Raw genomic sequence first — 24,983 nt, 5'->3', positions numbered from 1 at the left:
TTCTATTAGGATATTTGAAATATGGAAAATAGCTTGCAGAAGCTACCTCCTCTCTGAGGATTCCTAGGAGCTGTGATCCCAGATAACAGAGGGTGAACAGGATCTCACATTGTATGAATGTCTACAATAAGCCCATGCTTTGCATATTTTATTTCCATTGATAGCATAAAAATGTTAACTGAAAACTTGTTAGCCAAAGGCATAATACTTCCCCAGGCATATCTCGATTTTGATTTAAGATACTTTAATTTTTACCTTAAGGATTGAATCTCTAAATGGAGGAACTCCAGACAACCTGGCAAAAACAGGGGACTTGTATAGTGTTTACCTATCAGTCAAGTTTTGTGAATATGTAAAAATGCACATATATTTATAACAATACTAGGTACCTGCTGCATTGGACACTTTTGATAGAGATTATCCTCAAATCTTACAACAATCTGCAAGGTAGATATCATTATTATCTTCCTGTTACAGATAAGAAAACTAAATCAGAGTTTGGTAACTTTCTCTACCACACAGCTACCAAGGATTGGAATTGGGATTCAAACTTGTCTTTCTCCTAAACTCAGGTCATCATGCTGCCTCGAGAGACGTTTTCTCATTAGAGGATAGACTGCAATGTTGAAAAGAAACCAAGAACTGAAGTTTTCACACACAAAAATTAATTTGGGGGGAAATGCAAGTCACTTATTTTAAAAAATAATCTCCCAAAGAACAATTAAATAGCACATATACCCATCTTTAACATCTGTTGCCATATGTTGTGTTTAGTAGAAGGGAAGTTTATTGGTTTCATAATAGGCTCCATTTAATACATTTAGAGAGTATCATAATGCATCCAGTGGCAGTTAGATGGCTTTCATTGGTCCCTAGATGTGGCTAGCACAAGACTTTGGATTTCTCATTCTACTCAGAAACTTGTCCAGGTCCGAAGATAGAACAAGAGTTGTTGGTGCTCCTTTTTCCAAGGATTGGCAGGGGTAGGAGCAGAAATGGAGAACTGGAAGCAATATTCAGGAATCTTGCACGAGTCCAATATTTCACAGGATCCTCACCAAATCTCATAAGCACAAAACCTTACCATCGGAAGGAATTTTCAAAATCACTTAGTTCAGCCATCCTATTAAGCTAAGTACCAGAAATACCTCTGCAACATACCAGTCAATGGATCACCAAGCCTTTGCTTGAATGCTCTAAATAATTAGGAAATTCATTCATTTGCAAAGCTGCCTATTTCATCTACCATTTTGACGAATAGGATGTTCTTCATACTAAGCTGAAATCTCTTTAACTTCCATTCACTGGTGCTAATTCGAAGCTATAAGACCCCCTAAAACAATGCCTCCCCCACAAGGTTTTTCTACCCAGATTACCTTTCTTGGTATTTTGCCCAGAGTTTCAAACGTCCTTGTGACCATAAACTAATCTTCTCAGAATGATATGTTGGTCAGGGCCACTGAAAACTGAGTGGTCCAACCACTGCAAAACAGAGCAACCTGTCTGCTCTCCTGTCCTCTGCACTCCCACGGGGGCTGGCGGCAGCTCTCCACCGTGCTGAACTTCATCTGGCCTTCACTGTCATCAGGATGATGAGGGCACTCTCCAATTATTCGATCATCCTTGAGATCTAAGGCCTTGACAATCCTCAGATACCTTACAAGAAACATCCCCTCAACCATAAGTCAGCATTAGCACCTACCTGAAACCTGTCTTGACTGTTCCATGTTCCCCAAACCCAAGAGAACTGACCATTCCACTGCTTGGTCTGGAAAGGCCAGCCAGAAAATTTCTGGAAAAACTATACATAGGTCTTATCATGAGTGGAAATGGATCAAATGGTTTCTCTTCTCTAAATCTCTAATTCAGAATCTCCCCTTTATGCATAAACCATTTCCAACCATTCTGCTTCCCGTCTATTTCCGGGCTATCTGAGAATATCCCGACTTCTCAATGCCATGCTCTAGAGAGAGCCTCAAATGTGGGGAGGAACCAGAGAAACAGCAGAGCCAGATGCCTACTACCACAGGTATTTGGACATTGCCAGTCAGTCACAATGTAGAGCCATTAGTTCATGTTCAAGCTGGTCGCAGAGATCCTTGGCAGCAATGATTGGATGGAAGGAATTCTTGTTGTAAAGCACCCAACATATCTATATCAATTCTCTCTGATAACGATAAAAGACTTTAGCTGTAAACAAAGTATCTATGCAACCCTAAACACTATTTTCTGGATTTTTGTGTTGAAATCTGGTGAGATCCACTTATCATAAGAACTCAGTGTGAGCAGAGAAATTCACTGTTGGGTAGTCAATGAGCATCCTATGTATTTGAGAAGGCTAATGAATATCTGAAAATTTGAGTTAATTACATTCAATTGGAAGAGGACCAAGGACTCCATTTTTTTACTGCAAACAATCTATATATTCCCAATAAATTAATAGTAAAATAAGCTTGAAAAAAGCTTTAAAATGTCAAAAAAGGAAAAAAGCCAGTAACTAGAACAAAATTTGTAATGAGATTAATAGCCTATATGTTTGGCTTTAGAGAATTCTTATAAGTTGTTTAAAACATCCTATATGATGCTGTACATTAAAGTTTCCAAAACAAAAATAAGAATTAAACGTTTATGACTGGAGTTAGTTGTAGTAAGGAATTGGATGTGAGTGTTTGACTGTTCTTTGTGCCTTCAAAGTTCTGCAGAAAATTCTGTCTTCTTTTAAGTCCATCCAGAACGACTGAATTATTGGATGCCAGGCTCTGTGTCCTAAATATATTAAAAATAACAGAATTATTACCTTCAAAAGGGGCCTGGATTTCTAACCAAGGTATTACACCTTTCTTTGTTTCTTTGAAGCAGTATAACATTTACTAACACTAAGGTACACTGATCAAATAAATTAACCTTTAAAAATCTAAAGTGAGCTTTACATTTTAAATGCTTCACAATAGCATCAATTATTTTGACAGCTGCTTTCCAAAGAGTTCATATTTTCTGAACACCTGTCCTCAGATCCAATATAAAATATGTTCTATTCAGAAATACTAAGTCCCTGAAAAACTCTTCGGTATAACTGAAGTGACCAATATCTAGTGTAATTTATTTCTTTTTTGAGAAGTCATATGGAAGGGAAAAGCCAACTACAATATTTTTCATATTGACAATGTTCCTTTCTTAAGAGCTGTAAGCTGTTAGTCTCTTATCTAACACATCTGCCTTGCTTTAGCCAAGTCACATTACTATTTGGGCATTTTGCTTTTGACATTACCCTTTTTCCACTTTACCTCCTCTCCATCACATATCTGTTTCATTAGAATATGTCTCAAAAATGTGTCCTCAAATAAGTTTTCCCCCACACAGCCCATGACTCTAATTCCACATCTCTTTGGCAGTTATGAAGACTTTATGCTTTGTTCCTGCGTTCAATCTGTTTATTGTTTGCTGGTCTCCTCAACTATCCTGTTTCCCCGAAAATAAGACCTAGCCGGACCATCAGCTCTAATGCATCTTTTGGAGCAAAAATTAATATAAGACTCAGTCGTACATTATGTTAGGTAAGACCCGGTCTTATATTATGTTAGATAAGACCTGGACTTACATTATAGTATAATAAGACCGGGTCTTATATTAATTTTTGCTCCAAAAGATACATTAGAGCTGATGGTCCAGCTAGGTCTTACTTTCGGGGAAACAGGGTAAATTAAATTGTAAGCTTAAGGTAGCAACAACATCTTGTTCATCTGTATTCCACGAATCCTTATAACAATATGGCACATAGTTGATGTTCAAATGCTATCTTCCTTCCTTTTTCCTCTGTATGTCTTTAATGATTATAGTTACAAGTCAAGAAAATCATAAGCAACTTTTAAGGCATTATTTCAAATATTTAAATTCTCCATTGCATATCAAGGAGTAATTTCCCTTATCTGTTTGGGGTTTGTTTTTGTTTTTGTTTTTTGCTTTTGCCAGAGAGAAAGAAAGGGAACCCATGGTTTGTTGGTTTACATCACCATTGTTTACTTTGGAGACAACATGTTTTGATACTTTAAAGACTTAATATGAATCACACTACTGTTTCAAGCAGAAAAGATCTGTTTCTCAATAAAGAAGATGTTTTAAAAATGCAGTCATCATCAAAAGGACTTTATTTTCTAGATTCACAGTCTCTACTAAGTTATGAACTATCAGAAATGTCTGCAAATATTTATATGTAAAAACATTCACTGCAGATTGATTATAGCAAAAAAATGGGAATAATCTAAATGTCAAAGGAAGGAAAATAATGATTATATAAATAATGGGGTCCACATAACGAAATACTAAGCAGCCATTAAAAAGAATGAGTTGGATCTATATGTATTGATTGCTGGATATCCATGATAAGTTAGGTGGGAAAAAAAAGCCCAGCTCTATATGATTTGTTGTTAAAAAATAATTATATTTATAAATGCACAGGAGAAAATCTGAATATAAACCAAACTGTTAACAATGTTTAGGTCACCTCTATGGAATGGGAATGGAAAGGTTGGGGAATGCAGACTTCCAGTTTTACTTCTTACATGTCTGTATTACTTTACTTTTTCAAAAAGAGGTACATAATTTCATATAATAAAAAATCGAATATGCCAAATTTTAGGTAACTTTTTAGAAAACTAATAACATGGGAGCACATATTATTAATTGAAAAAAATAACATGCAAAACAGTATGTGCAATATAAGTCCAATAGACAAAATATGTTCAGATCAATATGTTCAAACTGAAGTATTAATATACCAAATATAAAAGGATTTTATAAAATATCTACATGATAGGGTGATTCTAGGTATTTTTTAGAAATACTTTTCGGTACTTCTCAAATGTTCTATTATGTCCGTACTACTTTTACAATCTGAATCATGTTATTTAAACAAATTGGACTGGAAAATATTAGTGGAAAGTAGCCATATCTCTTTCTCAACCTGTGTAGAACCAGGAATATAAGTGAAAACTTCCAACCCTCCCCTAACATTCAGGAAGTGCTTAGTTTATTTTTAGAAATAATTCAAGATTTAGTAGTAGTAGAACAGTCCAATTTTGGCTCACACTAAAAACGAACTCTCTCCTATAAGAGATTTCATTGTAACTTTATACGATTTATTCAGTAAAGGCTGGCAGAATTGTATCATTATAAAAAGTTTATTCAGGAGTCTCCCACTGGGTAACTCGATATGCCCTTCATAATTCCAGTGGGATAGTAGCTAATGAAATACCTTTGTGTGCACTTACCGTGGAGAATCTATCCCACTGTCTCCTGCCATGCTATTTTCTGCTCCTTCCAAATGACTGTGCTCATGTTGGATATCCTGGGCCAACACTGGCATATGTGAAGTGTTGAAAAGTTCTAACTTTTGTGTGAACTGTCTTCTCATGTCCTCATTCTGAGCACTCTGATTCCAGCTCGCTGGTTCCTTTCCTGTGTCACCAACAGAGTCATACGGAGTTTCAATCTCAGAAATGGCTTCCCTTGTGTTGTAGTAATCAAATATATTTCCTTCAGGAGGTGCTGAGGCCTGTACACATTTAGCAATAGTGGGTTCCTCTTCATAGATAAAACCAGACCGGGTCCCTGAAATGAGGCCATAGCTTTCAACAGAGAGATTAGGGTTTTGGTTTTCACCTGGGTTAGTGAGCAACCCAGAGGGTTTGTAACATTCATTTCCCTTAAGCACCTGAGGCTCAAACCTATGTGCTTTACTATTGTATTCAGTCAGAGATCTCTCAGTCACCATTTGTTTTCCTAAATGATTCCACTGGCTTCCCCCTGTCAAGGAATACTGAATGTGACTAGGTAGCATTTGACATAAACCATCGTTCTCAGAAAAGTCGTCCTCATCCAGATATAACGAACTGCAGGCGCCATCATCATCTTCCATTTTATTTTGATACAATGCTGGGTCATCATCAGAAAGCACTTCATTTTCTAGATTTACAGTCTCTGCTTCCTGGACAAATGCCGTTAGTTTTTCCTCTGAGTCTCTGTCTTGTCTCTCAGGTTGTCTCAAATGGTTCGCACCCACTGGATAATCCAAAAGACCAAGATTTTGGAACTGGTGTATTGTTTTATCAACCAATCTATAAGCAGAGGATGCTTGGTCAAAAGAGGAGGAAACCGTTGATGGAAGGACGTGCTGTGTTTCTTTTGCCTCCCCTGATGTGTCAAAGTGAGAATAACTTTTCTTCAAGATTTTAGGGATTGCCTCATTTTCTCCGCCGTACACCTCATATGTCAACATGCTTTCCCTAAAGGAACAGCTTTTACTATCATTCTGCAAAACACTACATTGAGAGTAATTTAAGAGGTGATCTCTAAAGTCATCACCGATAGGTTTAATGGTAGAGTTAGTCATATAAATGGATTCTGCCCTCAGCTGATCATTACATTGTTCAGCACATGGCTGCTTGGCTTCCCTCTCAAAGACTCGTGAGGAATCCAAAGACCTTGACCTTTGGAAAGGCTTTCCTTTTGATCCAATCTGACTGGGTTTCAGATCACTAGTCTTCTGGATGCTGTGCCCTTTGGTTATTGGGCTCCCACGGTGAGACAAACCCTGGAAGGGATTATTGATTCGTTTTTTGTAAATCAAATGGGAACCCAGCTCTGATGGGTTCTCACCAAGTGGTTTCTGTACTACGGCTTTATTTGGGCTTTTAATTCTGGGAAGGGGCTGTGTAGCAGGGAGCTTGGGGTGTTTCTCCAGTCTAATGCTTCCTGGTGGAGGCTCACTTCCCTCACTCCTCGCTCTGTGTCTATCCCTATGAGAATGGCCCCGCCTTCGAGGCTTTCCAGACCGGCCCTGCCTTTTCTTAACTCCCTCTTTTGAAGGATATTTATGCCTGACTGTCAGCATATCAGTGGAAGTGCCCTGGCTATTATATTTTTTCTGTTCTTCATATTTTTGCATGAGAACAGTATGTTTGATTAAGTTGTCAACCGTCAGAATGGGATTAATTCGTTTGATTATCTCATGTTCAATGTCTCGAGGGATATTGTCCAAGTTATCTTCATCTCGGACAGGCCATTCTTCTGGTGGGAACTGGGCAGAGAAACTGCTGTGCTCTGTTCTGGACTTCTCCTTTCTGGCTATACTACGCCAGAACAGGCTAAAGCCAAACTTCTTGCCTTTGTCTCTGTCTTTTGTGTATGGTAAAGGTTTGGTGCTCTCACAGATGTGATTCTCCTCAGACACTGAAACTGCTTGATTCTGTACCAAAGATTTGGATTCCCCAAGACCTTTTTGGCCTTTTCTAGTCATTTCAGCAGCAGCTGGTGGTTCCTTTAGATCCTGAGTGCACATATCAGGGAAACAACGGCAAGACTGACAATGGGAAATGGGGGCGGCATTTTCTTTGGCTAACTCTGCACAGCTCTCCATGCTCACCAGATATGTGATGCAAGTTGGCATCGCATGCTTTTCATGTGATGAACCTCTCTTATTTTCTTGGGGGGTTGTATTTGTGATGAAGTATGTCTGAGGGGTAACTATGAAGTACCCTTCTCCAGTGTGATAAATCTTCCTTTCTTTAATCAGAGTTCCCAGAGTGGTATAGAGAATATCTTGAGATGGAACTGCGATGCCTAAAACAAACAAGCATTTTACAGCAATATTTTACTGAGTGAAATCAGTAATTCAGAAATGACCACACCTGATGAACCCAGTGCTAGTTGGATAACACAATATATGTCATTAAGATCCCAAAACATTAACAATAATCGTAAGTTATTTGAATAATAGGAATATAACTTGGTCTACACAAACATATGGCTAGGCCAATAGTTAAGTAGAGGAAAATAATCTGATTTCACTCAAATACAAACACTAAGTTATACAACCCCATCATAAATATAAATTTTGCCGAAGGAAAGCATTCTTGAGAGCAAACATGGGAGTTTTTGAAAACCAATATCATAGTTTATAAATCTTAATAGGAACTGAAAGAGAAAATGAAAACCAGTCTCTGCTTGGGTGAGGGCAAACCAAACCACCTAACATCAGGATTATGGTGCTTTTCCAAACTAGGAAGGTAGCTATAATTTTAAAAGAAATTCCCTTTTCCAAATATCAGGGTACAAAATTATACTTATATTGTGAAAATAATATTCAAAATGTTTGTATAACACTGGAAGAAAATACATCAATATGTTGACATTGGTTTCCTTTGGGTGGTGATACCTTAACTGGTTACTTTTCCATACTTCCTGGATTTTTCTACAATAAGCATACTCATTTTACAATGAGAAAAATAAAAAAAATAGTCTCCAACATTCAGACATTGGGATATCACACAGCTATGGAAAGAGTGACATAGATCAATATATACTAATATAGAAAAATCTCCAAAATATGTTTTTAAGTTAAAAAATGTGCAGAGGGAATGTGTAGAATGATCCAATCTGTTATACTAAAAAGGATACATATACTCAAGTACAATTTATGAAAATATACATAAGAAACTATAAACTACTGTTTATAATTCTTTATAAACAGTAGTTTACAGTTTCAATAGAAGTTATCACCTCTGGGAAGTGGCAATGAAAGAATAGGAGGTGGGGGGAGAAGATGAACCTTTCCTTTGCACTCCTTTCTACAGAGTCTGGTTTATTTATTGCCATCAGCGTGTTTTTGAAAAAATTCATTGGAAAGAAAAAGAAATTCCCTTATCAAATTTGTTGATGCAGGCCATTTCCTGGCAGGGCTCTAATATAAGGCTCTATAATAGATTTTAAAAATCAGATATTGCCCAGTTTGCATTTAAGATGATTTATAAATAGAAACCAAATACATGCAATGAACTAATAGAGAAAAATTTGTTACTCTACCTGGATAATGTTTCATCAAATGCTCCAACAGTGATTCCTGTGTTACTACAATCTGAGAGGCATTCATATCAGATATAGCACAGCAAAGAACTTCACCCAAAGGTATAAACTGAGATTGGGTTATTGGATTCATTTGCACTGGAAAGACATCACCTAAATTGGAGATTTAAAAAAAAAAAGGTGATACATTTGGTATAGTGCATAAAACATTTGTAATTAGTGAATCAAGAATAGTTATGAAGACTGAATAGCAGGTAGAATTGCTATTCTTTCATCAGTCTTTACTCAGAATCTATTAAAATGACATGCACAATAATAGAAACTATAGAAGGAAAAGGGTTACACTGCAGTACCAACTTTTAAGAAGTTTGTAGTATTTGTCACTACTTCACAAGAAATAGTAAGTTTCCATACAAAAGGTACAAAGTGCTATCAGAATCCAATGCTTATATGACAATTCATATATTTCAAAGCATTTTTTCATATTAGCTATATGATACAGGCAGGGATGGGATTATTTCTTTATTTAAAATATATAAAGCCATAGAAAGCTCAAGTAAGGTCTAAAAGCAAGTAAAGTGACAGAGATATGTCTTCTGATGCCTAATCCAATATTTTTATCATTCCATACTTTCCTGATTGGAATGATTAGGAAGATTTGAAAAAGGAAAGGGCAGAAGTGTTTTCCAATTACCAAGAAGACATGGAGCAAAACCATGGAAGGAGGAAAGCACAAGGTGTATGTGAGCATGGGTAGAGAGTTATCCTGGTTGGGTAGAGTTTAAGGGTTATATTAGAACAAGGTCGAAGATAAGGCTGGAAATGTAAGCCAAACTATATGGTCTTCCTACCTTGCCAACTTACTGAATGATCTTAACCTGCCATTACTTGGGTCGAGTTTTAGGTTCTGCTGGACATCCAAGGGAATCCCTCAATTAATTGGAAATGAAAGACTGGGACTCAGGAAAGAGATTTAGGAATCAACCAACAGAGATGCAATTTGAAGCTAAAAAGTGGAATCAATTCTTTAATAGGAATAAAGAAGAGAGCCAAAGAACCCTTAAATAAGGGACTATCTACATTTAAGAGATACTAGAAATAGGCACCCACAAAAGAGAGAAAGCACAGTCATAATTAGGGTAGGAAGGAGAGAACCAAGAATATGAGAAGAAAAATGCTTCGAACTGAATAGCAAATGAACAGTGTCAAATGCTTGAAAGAGATCAAAATGATTGAGGAAGAAGAGAAAGGGCCATTAGATTTCTTGATTGGAAGATGACCAATGGCGACTTTGAGGAGGACCATTTCCAAAAAAAGAACACAAATTCAGGATGAAGGGAGTTTGTGAGAAAAAAGTTAATATATCTTCCTTCTAGGTCAGGGTTTCTCAACTTAGGCACTTTTGACATTTTGGGCTAGATATAAGGTGACCAACCATCCCACTATGCCCAGGACTGAGGGATTTCCTGGAACATAGGATTTTTCAGTGCTATACCCAAGAAAGTCGAAGGCAAACAGTGATGGTTGGCTACCCTAGGCAGATAATTATTTGTTGTGCAGGACTGTCTTCTACATTGTAGAATATTCAGTAGCGCCCTTGGCCTCTACCCACTAGATGCCAGTAGCATCCCCCAGGGTTGCAGCCAACCAAAAATGTCTCCATTGCTAAATGTCCAGGGTGGGGGGAAGCCCCAATTGTAAATCACTGTTCTAGACCATTTATTGGAAAAATCTGACTGTAAAAGAGGAGAAATAGAACACAAAAGGAATGTGACTGTGTGTGGGTATGTTGTGGTTTTCTTGAAAAATCTCTGCACATTTGGATGCCAAGAGGAAGGGCTGCATGCCAAGGACTGAAATGACTCTGGGAGAGAGACCAGCAATACAGCAAGATCCCAAAGGAAGGGAATGGGAAAATATATAAAGGCACAGGTAGAAGAACTATCTTAGAAATGAGGAAGATATTACCTTATCTGAGACTTGAGAAAAAACAAAATAAAACACTGAGGGTGGCATAAGAATGGAACATTGAAGCATAGAAGGGAAAATATATTAGCATAGCAAGGTCATCTGATCTCTAAAGTTAGACAGGGAGAGGGTGGAGAGGCATGGGAGAAAAAAATGGGAATGAAGACATGAAGGGTGGAAAGGAAAGGGCGTGTAAGGAGCTATTCTTAGAGTATATTGGGAAATTTTAAAAAATCAATATGAAGATTGATTTAAGACCTGAGTCTCAAGGTGATATAAGTGTGGGTTCTGGCAGACGAAGTGGCAAAAAAGGATGAGACCCAAAGAAGCCACCAGCAGGGTTTCTAAAACTTGAATGTGCATATGAGAATCATTAAGGGATTGTGCTAATGTGCAGATTCTGATTCAGAGGGTTGGGTTCAAGCAGAGCCTGTGATTCTGCATTTCTAACAACCTCCCAGGTGATGTCCAGGCTGCCGGTCTGAGTACTATTCTTTGGAGTGGAGGGCTTAGGACGCTAACCACAGCAATGTTAAAGTAGCTAACCAGTCAACAAATAAACATGGCCCTGGGACTGCAGGGGGAGTGACGTGTAGCCAGACGAAGCCAACGAACTGAGAACACTTGGCTATACTTATCCTGCAGTTGACTCTCCCAGTGAGAGTGGAGAGGCGAGTACATTGTACGGGCTGTTGAGGGGGAAGGAAGGTGGTGAGGATTGGCAATGTGAGAAGGGCTGTAGCCAAAGCTGGTAAGTGTCCCATAATACTTATCATATGTGCCTGAAGATAAAGGACTCTTGGAAGCAAACTGATCTGCAGTTTGCTGCTGTACCTCACCTGGTCTGTTTCCCTGTTTACTTAAGCTTCTCTGTCAGCCTGGAGCACCTCTGCCATGGAAGTTCATTACACAGGACTGAATTGCTGCTTTGGCAGCCTAGGGAAGGATCCCCTCTTGGTGTGCTTGTGGCTATGCCATTGGGAGACTCTAGGATGCCTATAGCAGTCTCAGAAGCTAGGATGAATGGCTGACGAATTAATTAACATTTCAAAAGACAGTGATGAGAGATGGTGCCTTGAAACTGTCCAAGTGGGACATTAATTGACCTAAAACTCAAAATCCTCATGCAAAACTCCTTGAGCTAAGTTAGGTAAAAAGCCTCTCTCCTTATTTTCATTCCCTCTTTGGCTTTCTTTTTTCCCTCTGCATCTGAGATTTAATTTCTTCTCTTTCATCTCCCTCCTCAACTAGACAAAACAGAATTAAAGAACAAATTTTTTTTTTAAGTGAGAAAGCAGTTTATTAGAAGAAAAAGTACACTTCAAAGAGCTAAAAGTGGGCCCGAGCAGAAAGCAGGGGCTCAAAGCCATTATTAGAACAGAAAATACACTCCAAAGGGTTTGGAGCGCCGCCCCACCTCCACCCCAGCAAAGTCAAGGCTCTCAAAAAGGCCTAAAGAACCATTTCTAATATATGTTGTATATTGAGCCTCACCTCATCCCTACCTAAAGCAAATCTCTGAACTTTGAGATGGGGAGAAAAGGAATACTTGAAAAGTAGAGTCGAGTGAATAGGCTGTCAGCGCGCGCCTGGTGGCCTGGCTGTGCCCCCTGCCGGTAGCCGCCCATTTCTGTGCAAATGAAACAAGGAAGCTGTTCCTGGGGTCCAGTATTGGGGTCTCCACTGTGCCTTTGGGCTAGACCTGAAGAAGCCCATTTTCTAGTTCAATCCTTAAGCTCGTTCCTTATTTTCATAGGGAAACAAACAGATTTTTCATGGGGTTCATGGGATGTTCCTGTACATTTATTTCTCTGCAACCTCCTGAATAATTATTGCAAACTAAAAGTTAAAAAATATGTTTCTCAAAAAGCACTACTTTTAGTTGACAAGGAGAAACGTATGAAAAACTTTTGACAAGCAGAAATGTAAGAAGTTTTTTTTCTTACATATTTAAAATTGGAAACAACTTTTTAAAAAGAATCCTAACACTGCTAGCCAAATCCAAAGACACTCTTAGAAACTGTATTCATAATTCCTACCATGGTGTGGGAAATGTGTATTTTATTATTTAAATTTTATTTATTTTAAATTATAGTTGACATACAGTATATTAGTTTCAGGTTTACAACATAGGGATTCAACATCTATATACCTTATGAAGTGATCACCTCAAGGGGATGTGTATTTTAAAAGAGTAAACAAATCTACTACCAATTAGGAAGACAAATTACCTTTTTTTCCTCCTTAAAATTAATACAACTATATGTCAGCTGCCTTTTAGAGAACATGTTATATCGCATTTAACCTCTGCTTTGGAACTCCCTTCTAGACAAAGCCTAGAAGTTTCTCAGTACATTTCCTTCACAGCCGTTGCTAAGCTACATCTCCAGGTGCATAAATCATCAAGAGTTTTTTATTCAAGGAAGCAGAGTGAACCCTGCCTGACATGGAAACATCTGTGATGGATGCAGGAATCATTTTCAAGCTATAACCACAGTTGGTTACTTTTGCATTTCTTGGGGTTTTGGAATATAATAACTACAATACAAAAAACTTTGTGTAGAAGTTCCCACTTACAGCTTTCACAATAAGACAAGGCCTGCCCTTTGGCTTTATCCTCAACTACTGTGGGTAATTAAAGCGCACCGTTAAGTCCAGGCCTGCAGTGGACCTCTGACCCCTGAGAAGGAGCAAGGATCAGAAGACTAGGAGAGGCTGTGGGGCAGAGTAAACAATTCACAACAATGCTTTCTTTGTTTACATAGTCTTGTACTCTTGGGTGCTGCAGAAATGGGAAAAGTGTTTATGCTGAAAGACTGGTTTCACAAAACACAGCAACAAAGCAGAATCATATAGATTTGTGCCTGCTACATTTAATGCCACCTTTTCTGCAAAGGACATTTTTGTTAATTTATTGATTCTCTTCTGTACTTCCAAAGGATTTAGTTGGTATATAAAAATTTTTTAAATGTCCAAGTTAGGATAAGGCAAGTTATGAGTTTTAAAACAATTATTTTTTTTAGAAGTCTATGGGCGGGGTGGGGGGGCGAAGAGTGCACAGCAGATTAAATGTATGTAGCATGTAGATGCCCAATCAGCAAATGAAAATATAGAACTCTTAACTATCAAAACTGATGACATCCAGAGAAACCCAGGGCAGGCCCAGGCCTCTCATAGCTTGGGATCCTCAAACTGTGACTAGAATCCCCCTCCTGTGTGATGGCCATAAATTCATATAACCCTAGGCAACCCATCCCTGCCCCCTGGTGCCTAATGACAGTGGCCTAGGGAGCCCCCTGCCAATAGGAGCAGAACCCTGGAAAAGCGTGGCTTGCTCCTGGAGTTGGTGACAATCACTCGACAATAATCCAGTGCAATCAAAGACGTGATCAGAGATCTGAGGAAAGGGGGGTGGTTTCTTTATGTCAGGACACAAAGGCCTCCTCCACAGGCCTCAAGTGGAAGGCCTGGAGAAGAATACCCTATTTTGGCTGTTTCCTAACAGCAAAGAAAGGTGGCTGAAAGAGCCATTTCCGGGCCAGTTCATGAGGTGTGAATACACATGCTTAAATATAAAACAGCAAGAGGTACATTCACGATAAATATGGACACAGCAAGACTGTCTTTCACCAGACCCAGAGAGGGCAGCTGGAGTGGCAAACCCTCCCCAAGCTGTGGTACTGGAGAAATTTCAACCAGGGACACTGGACTCCCATCTGCCAGTTACAAATCAACAACTGGAAGCTTTAGTAAAGCAAACTTAAACTTTTCCTTCTCATAAATGGGAGCACTGGTGCCAGCAGAGTGGCTTGTCCAGCAAGGCTCCTTTCCCCAGGGTTGGTGGGCCCAGGGGGCACAAGCCAACAGAAATGTGACAGTGATCAGACCCAGCGCCCTGTGTGAGGTCTCATGCAGGGGAAACAATACTGAGCTTCAAACAATATCTTCACTCCAGGTCATGAAGGTGATTATCAATTAATTTAAGGCAAAGTTTGGAATCATGACCATTTTAGAGGAAACTGCCAGATACAAAGAAAGACATGGGACCTTGGGCCTCCAAGTGAGAAAAGCACAAGCCAAAATCAAGTTACAGTCTGCCTTGGCCCAACCCTGGTTTTGCATTGTCCACTGAAAAAACCCTTGAAGTAAAAGCATCTTTATCAAAATTGAGTGTGTTCATTTTGATATCTGAATGCTCTAGTTAAATTTCAGGGACAAAATTAAAGTTTTATGTAAGAACTTTCCCTTTAGGGGAAAAAAATTAACTACTATTACCATGTAATATTTAACATATATTTTAAGGCATCTAAACAATTCTAAGAGGGCCTCCTCATGGAATCTAAATATAGACATTTTAATTTTTTTATTGGGGAATATTGGGGAACAGTGTTTTTCTCCAGGGACCATCAGCTCCAAGTCATTGTCCTTCAATCTAGTGGAGGGCGCAGCTCAGCTCCAAGTCCAGCCGCCGTTTTCAGTCTTATTTGCAGGGGGCTCAGCCCACCATCCCATGTGGGAATTGAACTGGCAAGCTTGTTGTTAAGAGCTCATGCTCTAACCAACTGAGCCATCCGGCTGCCCTAAATATAGACATTTTAATTTGGGGTGCTTGCATTTGATTTAAGGTCCATAAGAGACTGTGCTACCAAATATGCAAAATAAAAGAAAGAGTTCTTTGGAAATTTAGAAAGCATTCACATCAGAACTTTTTTGTATCATACTAAAACGTGAACTTGCCATAAAACGAAATTCCAGGCAAAACTAATCCTAACATTACTTATTTCATATTCAACACAAATTTTCTTTAAGTATAAAAATGTTTAGTCCCTGTACAAGTGTGTTTATGAACTGTGTGCTTGGCAGTCTGCCAGAAATTCATGCATTATTGACCTTCAAACGGTTAAACTGAGCCGCTCAAACTCCACTAATTACCCAGACACATGAAATCCGAGACCATCTTTTTGGGCGCCTGTATTGAATCACACTGTGGGAAAGATATCTTCTACGTGCATTAGAGATGACAATAGAGCATGAATAAAACAGCCTGCAGATACACTCAAGTGTAATAAAAAAGGATGTTTTGTTCTAAGTAATCTAAGAAGCTTCCCTGATTTTAAACTGTACTTTTATCCAATACAGAATTTCCAAATTTCTTTAACATTAAAATTAATCCTGACCTTTTAAAATTAAAGTATTTTGTAACAACATGCATCCCATCATAGATAAGATGCTGTACAAAAATTTCCATGGCTTTAAATAATTAAATCAATTGTGTTGTAACTTTAAATAGGTTCAGAAAATCAAACAAAATGGGAACAAAAAGAAGAAAGGTTTCAGGCCAGCAGAACCAAGCCCCTCTCCAAGTCTCCCTTTTATTTTCGTAAAATAAAAGAATGCAAACACTTTCCTCCACATTTAGAAACAAAAAGAGTACCAAAACTCAGAAAATGGGTAGTCGGTTTATCTACCATAGAAGCTGAAATTCTTTCTCAAGCGTGGTGATGTTGATTTTGGACTCCTAGACAAATGGTTTCCCTTCTGGGAAATGCCCTCTGTTGAAAAGCTAAAGGCTTCCCTCAGAAAGCTGGGCTGTTCAACAGCAGCAGTCTTTAGAGCTATCTTTTTTAATAACCACATTTCAACCTGTCAGGATTAGTAAATCGGTAGCCACTTTCAAGTGACACATCCATTAATAGCAACTATCAGTTGAGTTGCAGAGGCCTTAGACCATTTATGATGGCGACCCCACGATTTGGTGGTCAGGACAGCACATGAATACGGTAAAAAGACACAGAAGCGGCCCTACTTCAGGGAGCTCTTTGAACCGCTAGCGCCTTTACCCAGGACCACCACCGTCACTTTGGGGAGAGATACAGGGATGCCGGACTCTGGAGAAGGAGGTGAATGACTCAAACCAGCTGATTTTCAAAAACACTAAGCCTCATTCCCGCTCAGCCCCAAAGCCCAGTCAGGCCTTGTGGTGCTCTATCCTAACCTCTCTGTCCTTCAAGGCTTCCACTTTGGAGGTGTTAATGACTTTACCCAAGTGTGTTGGTTTTCTAAGGCTGTCAAATAAATTACCATAAACTCAGTGGCTTAAATCAACACAAATTTATTATCTCACAGTCTATAGGTCAGAAGTCCAGTGGGCTCCACTGGTTCCTCAGACTCTCCTTCCATGCTCATTCAGATTTGGGGCAGAATTCAATTCTTTGTGGTCATAAGGACTAAGGACTGACGTCCCTGTTCCCTGATGATTGCCAGAGGGGAGCCTCTTCTCAGCAACTTAAAGCCAACCTGCATTTCTCCTCATGTTGCCCCCTTCGTCTTCAAAGATGGCATCATATTGTCTTCACACTCAGATTAACTCATCCATCCATGGCTTCACTTCTGCTTTTAGCCAGAGAAAGTTCTCTGCTTTTAATGGCTCATGTAATTAGACTGGGCCTATCCAGATAATCTGGGCTAATTTCTGGAGTTTATAACCTAATCACATCTGCAAAGTCCTCTTGCCATGTAAGGTAACATGTTCACAGGTTCCAGGGATTCAGATGTGGACATCTTTGGAGGGCCACTCTGCCTACCACAGCAGGTGTAAGGGTCGGGGACAACGACAGCTGAGGAGAGAGGCACAAATTGTGAATTGCGGCAGTCCCGGTATCTACCTAAAAATGGCTGTTCAGGAGAACGTCCTTTCTCTGCCTCCAGTCAAACCTGGGACTGATTTAAGATGAACCTTCTTCCCAAGATTCTGGAGGCTGCACAGGCAACAACAGAGACCGGCAGCTCTCATCTCTGCTCACAGTCATGGTGATGAATATAAAATACCACTGTACGAAACGGGGGAGGCGGGGGGAATTTTAGCACCAAGGTTGTTGTTTAAATAATAGCTAAAGTTCTCTGTAATGAAGAAGCTGTCCTTTATACACACATTATCTTCACATCACAAATGAGCTAATTATACTGGAGGTCACGTGATTTGATAGGGCTTCCATTCCAGGATCTGCTATGTGGTTCTGAGTAAGTCACCTCTCTGGGTTTCCTTGTCTATAAATGTGGGGCTGGGCTAGATCAGCGTTTCCCAAAATGTGTTCTATGGAAAACTGATTCCATGAAATGCTCTGCAGCAAAAGGGTCCCAAGGCCGAATGTTTGAGAAATGCCGTTTGGAGTCACACCACCATTGTTAAAGGCTCTCTGAAAACCAGAATGGACAACCAGTGTATTTAGCCCAGGTCTTCCCAGTCATATCCGGCAATCACCCCTTTTCTCCAATACCTATTATTATCCTTCGGCTGTTGCTTTTCTCCACTCAAACTGGCCTCTCCCTGAATACTGTGTACTGTCTCATCTTGGCAACTTTGTCCCTATTTCCTCCACCTAAAGCACTCTTCCCCAAACCTCAGTGTTTCAAAATCCTGTCCTAAAGACTGGCTCACATGCTGACTGGCTCTCCCATGAACTGTTGTTGTCTGGTCACATCAGATGGAGAGATATTCTCCTTCCTACATGGACCACTTCAGAAACACTTAGCGAGTGGCTACCATGGCATAGCATTAGGCACTCATAAAACACTGATAGTATAATAGCACAGTCCTTTATTCATTTCTTATCCAGCAAATATTTACTGAGTACCTACTATACGCCAGTTACTGGGGATACAATACTGAACAGGACACAGTCCTTGCCCTCGAGGGACTCCAATTCTAGTGGAAGAGCAGTGGCTGGAGGCAATCGTAACCCAACATGAGGGCTGTAATTGGTAGGATTGGGACCGTCTTCCTGGGTCCCCCTCCTGAGTGCCATTCTCATAAGTCTGTGGATGCCTGGGCAGGACCGTCATAAGGAATAAGACCCAGACTTGTCCCTGTGGGGCCTCGGGGTACCTATGGCAGCGTGGGATAGTACGGGGAATCCTGGAATTGGTCAGGCAGACCTGGACTCGAATCCTCCACTTCCACTTATGGTGTGTCCTCTTTGAGGAGTCATTAGTGGCCATAACTGTTCAATATGATTCACAGTATCTGACTCAAAGATTATTGTGGGAAAACATCCAAAAGCACCTGAAATAAGATTTGATGCATATCATTTCTATCAATATTAGCACTCTTTAACTTTTCTTCCCAGATTAGGAATATTGAACTATTTTTTTACTTTTAATTTCTCAATTACAGTTAACATTCAATATTATATTAGTTTTAGGTGTACAGAGTAGTGATTAAACATTTATAGGGATGTTAAACGTGGTCATCCCTCGTTCCATGTCATTATTATAACTTCGAGTGTTTCTCGTAGAGCACTGGTTCTGCGCATGGATGGATTTCTTAGCCAATCCTGATTTTTCCCGACCCCCATAGCCTAACTGACCAGACACCAGTCCTGGCCATGACCTGGAGAAAAACTGGGGAAAATCAATTTATGATGATAATGCCGCCTGCTAGCCCTGCTTGTTCTACATTGTAATATTTTACTGTGACCTTTTGTGGCAGGTATTACAGGTAGGCGCACTCAACACACATTCCCAGTCACCTTTTTCCTTGCCTTCCTCTAGTGTGGAGGCAGGAAAGCATGTGACTCAATTTCCCAGCCTCACTTCAAGCTAGTGGACATGTGCCATTCTCATGGCCAATGAGATAAAGGCAGCTGGCTGCCACTGCCAGGGGAAGAGACCTCTCAAGGAAAGGGCCCTTCCTTCAGCTTCTACCGTTTCATTCTTGACTCCTTCTTCCAGCTGGATCTTGAAGAGGATGCAGCCACCTTGTGACCATGAGGTGACCAGTATGATGTCAAAAAAAAAAAAAAAAACCCAATAAAGAAGACAAAGCAGAGAGAGCCGAGGTATCTGGCCCCGGGCTGACGACCTCCAAACTTCTCGTTGTGAGACAAATCTACCCCTCGTTTGCTCATGCTACAACAAAACCCACCTCCAACCAAAGTACTTAGTCAAAGACATTTGACATTTATTTCCTCCTCAGAGTTTCTGCTATGGGCAAAATGCTTGTCTTGGTGGGGGCTTGATTCAAAAGCTTCTGAATTTTATGCCAGCCAATGCTTTTATTTCAGCACCTTAACTGCTGAGAAGCTAGAATGCCACACTGATGGGTATTTACAGAAAAGGTGTCAGGGCCACTGCTGCTTTACCCATATCACATCAAGTCTGGGACATGCCATGAGAAGAATGTATTGCTAATGTTTAAGTCTGGGGAAATCTGTACTAAAAGGTTTACAATAAGCACTCTCCTCTTGACGAGGAAGGATTTCCTTATTGAATGTAGAAATCACAGAGGGGAAGATAAGAACAATCACAGCTGTACAGCCCGCTCTCAAAATGGGTATCTACAGTTACAGCCCTGAGAACGGGATGCCTTTCAATCTCCCCTGAAAAGAAGTCTTGTGAAACGGAGCCAAAAGTCACCATCACCGGTAACATCAATGTAAGATTAACTCAGGATTTAAAGAGGCAAATAATGAAGAATCCCACTTGTATTTCAGGGGTGGGGATCCCTGCCATTTGTTGAAGTGGCCTTTGGTCCTGAAAGAGCCTGGATCCACCCAGGCCCCACATCTCTGTGGCTGGGGCTGTGTGGTGGAGGACTGAGCCCAGCAGGGGCCTCCTGCTCCAACGAGGAGTGGGTTCTGAGATGACCGGAGCTGGGAAAGGGCTCTCCTTTATCACATCCTGAGATCAACGCAATAAACGCTGCCTTTTACCCCGGACTGCACACATACACACAAACATACTTGACCAAAAGCATCACAAAAATTGCAGCCTTGCCTGTTCCTCTCCTCCTGATGGAGGTGGGGATGGGTGACGCAGAATAATGAACAGGATCTTCCCCAGACTCTATGCCCACAGGTGCCCCGTCAGCAGGGCTGCTCCCAGTCAGCCAGCCTCTCTCCCACCCCTGAACTGCTCTTGCCCCAATCTGGAAAGCATCACTGAGTTTCTGCATCAATGGTCCCTTTCACTTGTCCCAGACTGTCTGCTATGCTCCAGCTGCTTTCAAGTTGATTACAGACTCGCTGGACTCCCGAAATATTAACTTTTAAAAGATAAAAGCCACTCCGGGAATACAATTCACATAAATATAGTTTTACTTAGAAGCACTTCTAGGCTGTTAGAAACTTTAAAGACATAAACTTTTCAATTTTAAGATTGTGAATTCTCTTTTCTTAGCACAGAAGGCTTCGTATTACATCTGGGCAGATGTGACTACCTCTGTAGGACTTGAGCATATTTTCACAAGGTCAATGCCTTAGAAATGAAATGTAAAGTTCACCACCCTGAGGAATCTTAAGAGAGGCTAGCACAGATCTTGTTTAGTATCAGTGGCTCCAATCTCGACCTGTGAGGGTCATCTGATCACTGCTTTTAGGAACCAACTACCTAGTTCACACTAAGCCATATATTACTATACCTCTGACCCGAGGCAGCCAGATGTTTTCTCAGATTACATTCTGGTAGAAAGGGTGTGGATTTGTGCCATAGTGTTGTCTCCAAGCAGAAACCAGTAGGGTCCATCTGCAGAGGTCATCTGACCTCCTTTTGCCTTCCACACAGATTTGGCTCCCCAACCCCACTCAAAACAAACACACATACTCTCTTCCTCACTCTCTTGGGTTTCAGCCCAGAGAAGGGGTTCCAACATATCTTTTAAATACACTTGCTTCCTGGCTTGCTGCTTCTCTAGCCCCCTCTTTTTCCTTTTGGAGTCTTAAGACTGCCGTTCTCCATTTTCTCATGGAATGTCCCCTCTCCCAAGTGCTGCACAGACAGTACTCCCTGCTACCAATACGTGGAAGGTTTTCAACTCCTGCTCACTTCACCTACCTTCTTGCCCAAGTCACCTCTTTCCCTTCCCACTGCCACCTCAGATGTTAGCCTGGCAGCCCAATACACGGTGTCTCCATTCAGATGGAGGAGAGCAAAGCCAATTCTTGTGTAACCGCCTCAAGCAACACAGACTGCTGGGTCATGGGAATCATGCATCCATCCTGCTTCTGACATGGCCCAATGGAGAGAACTGTTAGCAAGAGAAGCAGAATCTTTGAAGAGTTGGGGTTTTCTGATAAATGTTGCTGAAATCTTGGGATCCTTAGCTAAGTTAATTTATAACTATACAGTGCAAAAAATAATATAAATGGAGCTACTTTAAAATGGAGTCAAAGCTGCCATCCCAGAGGAACTGCCTTGCACGTCTTATACCTCAAACCTTTGGAATGTCCAAACAGGGCAAAATAATATTTGCACCGGCCTTAAAGCAAGGACCTTGTGTCCCAAAGAACTGTTTGCAAAGAGAACTGGAAAGCAGATATTATGAATACCTGATAATGACAAAGGACTGAAAATTTAAAAGTGTTTAGAATTAACATCACTATGTTAGCTTATTCTGCACCCACAGAAATGCCTTCCTTCGATTAATGTATTAATTGTTCCCCTTCCCTTTCTCATAAATACCCTTTGTCCTTGTCTCTAAATTGGAAAACAATTTGGGCTTCTGCCTGAATCAGTGCTTCCCAAATGGATATTCTGTTTTTAATCTCAAATAAATGCTGTTGCCTACCACTTTGGCCTTTTATTTTTAACAACAGTGAGAAACCTCGAAAGAGATGGACCTAACTGAAGGTGTGTGTATATTTCAAGGGAAAATGAGGCTCCAAGACCTTGGAAACAGCTCTAGGTCATCAAACTTGGCGCCATCGGGGTTACTTTGGCTCCTGCAGAGATGTATTTATATTCTAAAACGTTAGAGGGAGGACCCATGGTCCTTTCCATCCTGTCTCCAAGCAACAAAGGTTTGACTCCTTCCTTCTGAAAGAGAAGGAAGGATTAGACTCTTTCTCCTGTCTATAAGCAAAGAAAATTCATTTTTCTCCATCCCTCACCTATGGAGTATCTGACCACCCATGATGGAGATTTTTCCATCTGGCTTTCATCACATCGCCCCAGGGGTAAGCACGGAGCAAGGAAGGGATACTGATGCAGTTATAATTATTTACATAATTTTTATTATTTGGTAAATAACTAATCTGTCTCTGACCTACAATACCCCATGTGCATTCTGAATAAAATTAATAAAGGTAAATATTAAAAGCCCAACAGTTGTGGCAGCCAGGATGATGGGATCCTGTTTGTCACATCCTTTGCTGGAGGAGACAGATGAGAGCCCTGAGGCTGGTTAGCAGGATTTGAAGAATATCCACAGGAACCAGCAGCAGATCTGTTGAAAGGATGGGGAAGTTTGATAACCAGGTATCAGGAGACAGACTTGGAAAATGCAGCCCGAATGACACTTCTGGATTTTGCTCTCTCCTTCAGTTGGACCCATACATTCTTAAGGTGGGCTTTAGGTGGGACAAGAGAAGCTTATGTTGCTCTCTCCTACAGGCAAGAAGAGAGTAAATGAGTTCCCACAGCCAGAGCAAGTCTAGGAGGATTGCAAAGCTAAGCTTTGTGCCGCAGGGCAGTGTCTGGATGACTATTTTGAAGACACTTCTCAGCTCCCCTCTGATCCTTAGTTCCCTTTTCCACTCCAGCTGCTCTTCCTGTTTCTGGAGACACTACACTAGTCCCTTCACACAGGTGGAAAGGGGAGTGGGTGGGAGATTTTGAATGTTGATTGCTCTGCTGGATACTAGAGGACCTGGGGTGGACGGAGATCCTAAGGAAGGTAGAGTGAGACCTGTGAGCGAGCAGACAGCCCTGAAGCCTTCTCACAGAGGCCAAACGGTGGGCAAGAAGGAGAGGGATGGTCCAAAATGCCACCCAGCTGCCTGCATTTTTTGCCTCTTCACTCCCCAAGGGGAGGAAACAGCTTCTCCCTGCAGCTGTGATTTTTATCCTGGTAAATGCTGATTTTAACTGCTGAGTTGGTGCAAAACTTTGCAGTGGGGAAAAAAGGAGCTTAAAAATGGCTCTGTATTGTTTTCAGCGCTATTGCATCAGAATGTATGGCAGAAACTGATTTGGATGTTATATATTTATATGCTTGTCACAAGTGCTGGAGAGGGTTGTCCTGAGAAGGAAAAGGCGCAAAGAAAAGTGTTCGTGGGACGCCCTTGCTTTTTGCCACCTGTGGGTGAAGTGAATGCCTCTTAACCCTGAGGTTCTGGCAATGATGAGAAAACTGTTGGCTTCTTACCACCAAACTGGAGGCCTGAAACCTCACTAGACTCTAGGTGTGCGAGACAGCACAAGTCCCTGTGTGGGATTCCTGCTATGATGTCTGCCTTAGGAAAGGCAGTATGCCAAGACAGCATTTTCAGGGAGGCAGTTTCCAGATTAAGGTACAATTTAGGAGTTTTTGACATGGTTACTAGATACATACCTTTTGGAAAAGCATGTTTTTAATGAGCTCTTGTGGGAATCAGATGTGCCCATGTGTGGAATGGGTCAATTCAATTCTATGACAAGTACAAATTAATTTGGAAAGGAGCTTTAAAAAAAAAAAAGAAATTCCTTGCAAAAAAGGAAGGCCCGGCTAGCCAGGCAACAGTTTACGTTTGCATGAGAAAGGGGCAGCTATCCCCATCTGCAGCCCCAAGCAGTGAAAAGCTGCTGGCTTTTGGGGGACATCAGAGGGAGTCCTAGATTCATAAGGTTTCCCTCAACTGCCTGGCTCACCCATGCCTGTTGTGGTTTTCAGCTCTGCTCAGCTGAAAACTGGTGTGGTTGCCCAGCTCTGTGGTCAGAATTCAGACTCTGAGACTGTTGAAAGACACCCCTCCGTTAGGGTCGTGAGCTGTGGAAACAAACCAAGAACGTTGCTCATCTGTGTGGATCATAAACAGATGCCCACGGAAAGGGGTTTGCTCCATGAGGCCACTGCCGAGCCTGACTTCCTGGCAGGACTCCTAGGAAAGCTGCAAACCAGAAGGTCATATCACAAGAAACGTGTCACCTCCACTCACTCAAGTTGACTGAATCAGATAGGGCTTTGGGCCCTCTCTTGGGGAGCTCTCATTGCTGTTGGTTTTTTGTGTTCGGCCTTTCTGACTCACAATTGGGCAATCTGTGCCTTTTCTGGTTCTAGCAGAGGTTACTCAACAATCAGCCTGCTGTGGTACACACACCTTGATTTTCACTGCAGCTGTCACCAGGGAGGGCTGATCCTCTTCCTCAGCTTTTCTCTGGGTCATGATCAGAACCGTAAGGGC

At 40.9% G+C, this 24,983-nt stretch overlaps 1 protein-coding gene across 1 annotated transcript in view; it reads right to left on the bottom strand.

The window, feature by feature from the left end:
• Positions 1-764: 764 nt before the first annotated feature.
• Positions 765-24,983, bottom strand: part of STOX1 (storkhead box 1) — a 49,779-nt gene continuing 25,560 nt past the window's right edge. The window contains exons 2-4 of the mRNA XM_074339529.1: positions 8,860-9,012; positions 5,268-7,617; positions 765-2,766 (exon numbers count right to left, since the gene is read on the bottom strand). Coding sequence (XP_074195630.1) covers positions 2,619-2,766; positions 5,268-7,617; positions 8,860-9,012 — 2,651 coding nt within the window. The 3' untranslated portion in view covers positions 765-2,618. The remainder of the gene's footprint in view (positions 2,767-5,267; positions 7,618-8,859; positions 9,013-24,983) is intronic.

This window comes from Rhinolophus sinicus, linkage group LG07, assembly GCF_036562045.2.
Source record: "Rhinolophus sinicus isolate RSC01 linkage group LG07, ASM3656204v1, whole genome shotgun sequence".
Taxonomy (NCBI): Eukaryota; Metazoa; Chordata; class Mammalia; order Chiroptera; family Rhinolophidae; genus Rhinolophus; species Rhinolophus sinicus.
Note: the sequence above shows the minus strand (reverse complement) of the source record. Positions and strands in the feature narration are given on the sequence as shown.